The following is a 4,516-nucleotide window of genomic DNA, read 5'->3' on the forward strand; positions in this document are numbered from 1 at the left end:
AAAAGCCCTATGTCATTCCTTACCTAAGGGAGTAAATATCTGAACCACAGTATGAATTGAAAAGAAGAACTGGAACTGTTTCTGTCTGTGCACCTGTGGTCAGCCAGTCTATTCTTTTCATGTACAGTTTTCTGACCATGAAATCCATGATTGTTTCTTAGACAACTATTTCTTTTTTACTTCTGAGGTAGAGTAATTTTTTTATGTAAGTAAAGCTTTTTTTTAGTATTCTGAATGGATTTTTTTTTTTTTTTTTTTTTTTGAGACAGTCTCATTCTGTCACTCAGGCTAGAGTGCAGTGGTGCGATACCAGCTCACTGCAACCTCCACCTCCTATGTTCAAGCGATCTTCCAGCCTCAGCCTCCCAAGTAGCTGGGATTACAATCATGCACTACCATGTCCAGCTAATTTTTGTATTTTTAGTAGAGACGAAGTTTCACCGTGTTGGCCAGGCTGGTCTTGAACTCCTGACCTCAGGTGATTGAATCTGACCTGCCTTGGCCTCCCAAAGTGCTGGAATTACAGGCTTGAGCCACTGCACCTCGCCTCTGAGTGGATTTTGAAAATACTTTTTCTCTTTGTGCCATATCTCACTTTAAAAGAATTTAAAAATATGATTTTTAGAAAGATATAACTATGTTATATGTAAGAAATCCAATATTTAGAAATCAGTTTCTCATGCAGGTGGCTTTGTACATGTAAATACAGTGTAGGAGCTGCTCAGGTTTTCTTGAACTAATCTGACTATCCTAGTGAATGTGTTTTATAAATAAGCTTGTAGCAGGCCTGGGAAGAGAGGAAGGGGAGCAGGCAATGCAAAAAAACAAAATAGGAGTGATGGCTGTTTTGACAATGAGTCAGAAAAGAAGAAAAATTGTCAGATAATGAGGCAATAATCAGCTTGATGTAATCCAGTTAACATATAAAACAGTTTTAAGAATATACTTACTATGTAAAACAAAAAACAAATGAATCATTTTAATATTAATATATAGTCAAAAGTTTTGAACTCTTGTTTGTGAATTTCTTTCACTTTATTGTTTAAAATGCATTTCTGTACATCATTTTAAAAAACAACAAAGGAGCAAAAAAATCTTGGGGCCCGTCAAATGGAAACAGTAGTGGAAGTGCTGGGTGCTTCCAGGCTCTGTGCGTACCTATTAGTATTTCATAGGAGATATGAAAAATGAAAGTGAGTGTATGTAAAAAAGGCAGGTACAAAAACCACTTGCATGTGGAATGTTTTTTGGGTGCTAACTAAAGGTCTGTGAGCCTGGTGTGTGCAGGCCCAGATATAGTAGTTAAGAATACTTTATTTATTTATTTATTTTGAGACGTAGTTTTTTGCCCTTGTTGCCAGGCTGGAGTGTGGTAGGGTGATCTCGGCTCACCACAACCTCCACCTCCTGGGTTCAAGCGATTTTCCTGCCTCAGCCTCCCGAGTAGCGGGGATGATAGGCATGCACCACCACACCTGGCTAATTTTGAATTTTTAGTAGAGACATGGTTTCTCCATGTTGGTCAGGCTGGTCTCGAACTCCCGACCTCAGGTGATCCGCCTGCTTGGCCTCCCAAAGTGCTGGGATTACAGGCATGAGCTACCACGCCCGGCCCAAGGATACTTCTAATCTGTTTATCTGATTTTGTCAATTTAATTAGGTAATTTTTTTTTCTTTTTTTAAAATTGCTGCTGAGCAAATAAAACTTTTGCTTTTCTGTTTTAGGTGTGAGCATTTTCGATCCATGTTCCAGTCGTATTGGAATGAAGACATGAAGGAAGTGATAGAAATCGATCAGTTTTCCTACCCAGTGTATCGTGCCTTTCTCCAGTACCTCTACACAGACACAGTGGACCTGCCGCCGGAAGATGCTATAGGTACCGTGGCAGCATTGGGATGGACAAGCCACATGGTCGAGAATATATCCCCTCATGTTCTTAGTCCTGAAATGTAAAAAGCTTCAGGTGTATTGACTTTAATTTGGTGCTTAAAAAAGATTTGAAGTAGATGTCTTTAAAAATAGTATTGTGTAGTTATTATGGTTAATAGTTTTGGACTTAGTTTATGACCATAGGCTTTTTTGTTCTAATGTCACTGAAGGACTCTTTTTTTCTTTTTTTTTTTTTTTAATTTATTTTTATTTTAAGTTCTGGGTATATGTGCAGGATGTGTAGGCTTGTTACATAGGTAAACGTGTGCCATGGTGGTTTGCTGCACCCATCAACCCATTACCTAGGTATTAAGCTATGGGCTTATTTTAATTTTCTAATAGTGAAGTATAAGTTGCTAATGCATTTAGCATTGTAGAAACAAAATGAGGATTGAAATTGCATTTTTTTTGCCCTTTCTTTGTACTATTGAAGAAATTGTGTAAATATAGGAGAGGTGTGGAAGTAGAGGAGGCAGACAGTAAAAAAGAGAATTTATTTACTCAAATTCAGACTCTTGTCCACTAAGAAACTTCTAATTTACTTATACACCTCTGTTCACCAAAACAAAATCTCTATGTATGGAAAATAATTATAAATTTGATTAAGCCTTTCACATATCTTACTTTTAGGTCTTCTGGATTTGGCGACATCTTACTGTGAAAACAGACTGAAAAAACTTTGTCAGCACATTATCAAGAGAGGAATTACTGTGGAGAATGCCTTTTCGCTATTCTCTGCTGCAGTCAGATATGATGCAGAGGTAACATAAACAACAAACAGAAACCAAACCACCCTTAACTCCCTTCATGCTCGTCTCCCCCTCTTCTCTCGTGAGACATGGAAAACGATGAGTCACTTCACTTCTGTTTAGGGAATCAGTGAACCCATTGAAAACTGAAATCTGCCCTGGCTTCTTAATTCCCTGTTCATTGTTTCAAAAGTCGTTGTTCCTCTACTTCCATTTCTAAGTAAGACAGGAAACGAACCAAGGTCCTAGCAGCTGTCCTGCAGGTTGGAACATAAGGTGCCACACTAACTGGACTAACAAACAGCATATTTTAGTTTCAGGTCTTTCTCAGAGTCAGCATATGTGTTTATTTCAAGACTCACCTTGCTGTCTTCCCACCTTGGCCCTGTCATAAGCTGGGGATGCATATGATTTGTATCTCTGTACGCTCTGCAGTTCTATCAGTGTCTAATTATAGCTCACAGGTATTTACCCGGTAAGAACTTGCTGTGGACTCCTTCTGTTTTTGCACTGTCTTGAGTTCTTAATCTGGGATTCACAGATCTCTTGAGCCTGTGAATTAATGGGCTTTTGGGAGTCTGAAAGTTTGTGTGCATTTTTTTGAAGAACCAAAGCATCAGACTGCAACCTCCTCGTGAGTAGGAACTGTCTCTCATGCATCTGCATACCCTATAGTGCCTGGCACATATTAGGCACCTGATGATAAATGTTTGTTGAACTGAATGAAGATAGTACCTTAAAGTAAGCTTTGAGGATGATCAGTGAGCTAAAGGCGGGTATGGTTGGTTTCACAGATTCAGAGAGAGTAAAAGGTAGAGAGCAATAGCCTTGGAGTTTCAAAATGTCTGGCTAAGGTATGTGTGTAGAATGATACAGTTAGCCTATCCTTGCAGACATTTTGTTGTCATTTGACAAAGCAGAATATCGGGTATGAAGGAGTTTATCAAACACGTGCAAAGATCTGCAGCTGTGTCCTTTGAGGAATAACAGAGGACAAACTTCATCACACTTAGGGATTAAAGTTGACCGCGATGTTTTCAAAACGTATCCTATTTTTGTTTGAGGCTGTATTATGATTATAAATGTTTGATAAGGTCAAATATAGCTGACTTTGTCTGCGGCCCGACTGTGGATGGAATGATGATCAAAGTAAATCATTTCTAATAGAAAATGGAGGTATGGTTTTTTCCTACCCTTCCTGTGACACCCTGAACCTCTTGGTTAGAAATGCTGTTTCTTTGGATTTTATTTCCACCTGGTGATATAATTTTAAATTGGGTCAGTGCCTTTTCTGTCCATTTGGTGACTGGTGTTAGAATCCTCTCTGGGCCTCTCCACGTTCCTCCTCCCTGTTAACGAGTTCCATACTCAGGATCAGACCTTGCTGACTAACACCAGTGAGAACAACCTGGGCAGAGGCAGATGTCCCAGCTCAAGTTGCTGGAAACTTCTTCCTCATCTTCAGCTAAGATCTGTCCTAGGAAGTTTACAGAAAAAGCCTTCTGCTGCTGCTTCATGTGCCAGCAGGTCATTTCCTTCACTAGTTGTCATTTTTCTCATATTACGTATAAACACGATGAAAACTTCCTTTAGAAAGACTCCAAATACATGTGATTCCCCAGAGCCTGTCACAGTGTGGGCACGGAGCTGGTGCTCAAAAATGCATGCTGAATTAAATGAATGAGTGAAAACATTTGAAAATACCTCACCATGAAGGTGTGCTTTGAAAAAATAAATGGCCAGGCTTGGAGCTCACGCCTGTGATCCCAGCACTTTGGGTGGCCAAGGTGGGCGGATCACTTGAGATAAGGAGTTTGAGACCAGCCTGGCCAACATG

General features: G+C 39.6%; 1 protein-coding gene across 2 annotated transcripts in view; it reads left to right on the plus strand.

The window, feature by feature from the left end:
* RCBTB1 (regulator of chromosome condensation (RCC1) and BTB (POZ) domain containing protein 1) overlaps positions 1-4,516 on the plus strand; it is a 70,180-nt gene that overhangs the window by 46,554 nt on the left and 19,110 nt on the right. For both annotated transcript variants that reach the window (XM_011988784.1, XM_011988783.1), the window contains exons 11-12: positions 1,726-1,877; positions 2,561-2,691. In XM_011988784.1, coding sequence (XP_011844174.1) covers positions 1,726-1,877; positions 2,561-2,691 — 283 coding nt within the window. The remainder of the gene's footprint in view (positions 1-1,725; positions 1,878-2,560; positions 2,692-4,516) is intronic.

The sequence above is a fragment of the Mandrillus leucophaeus genome, unplaced genomic scaffold, assembly GCF_000951045.1.
Source record: "Mandrillus leucophaeus isolate KB7577 unplaced genomic scaffold, Mleu.le_1.0 Scaffold338, whole genome shotgun sequence".
NCBI classification, from domain to species: Eukaryota; Metazoa; Chordata; class Mammalia; order Primates; family Cercopithecidae; genus Mandrillus; species Mandrillus leucophaeus.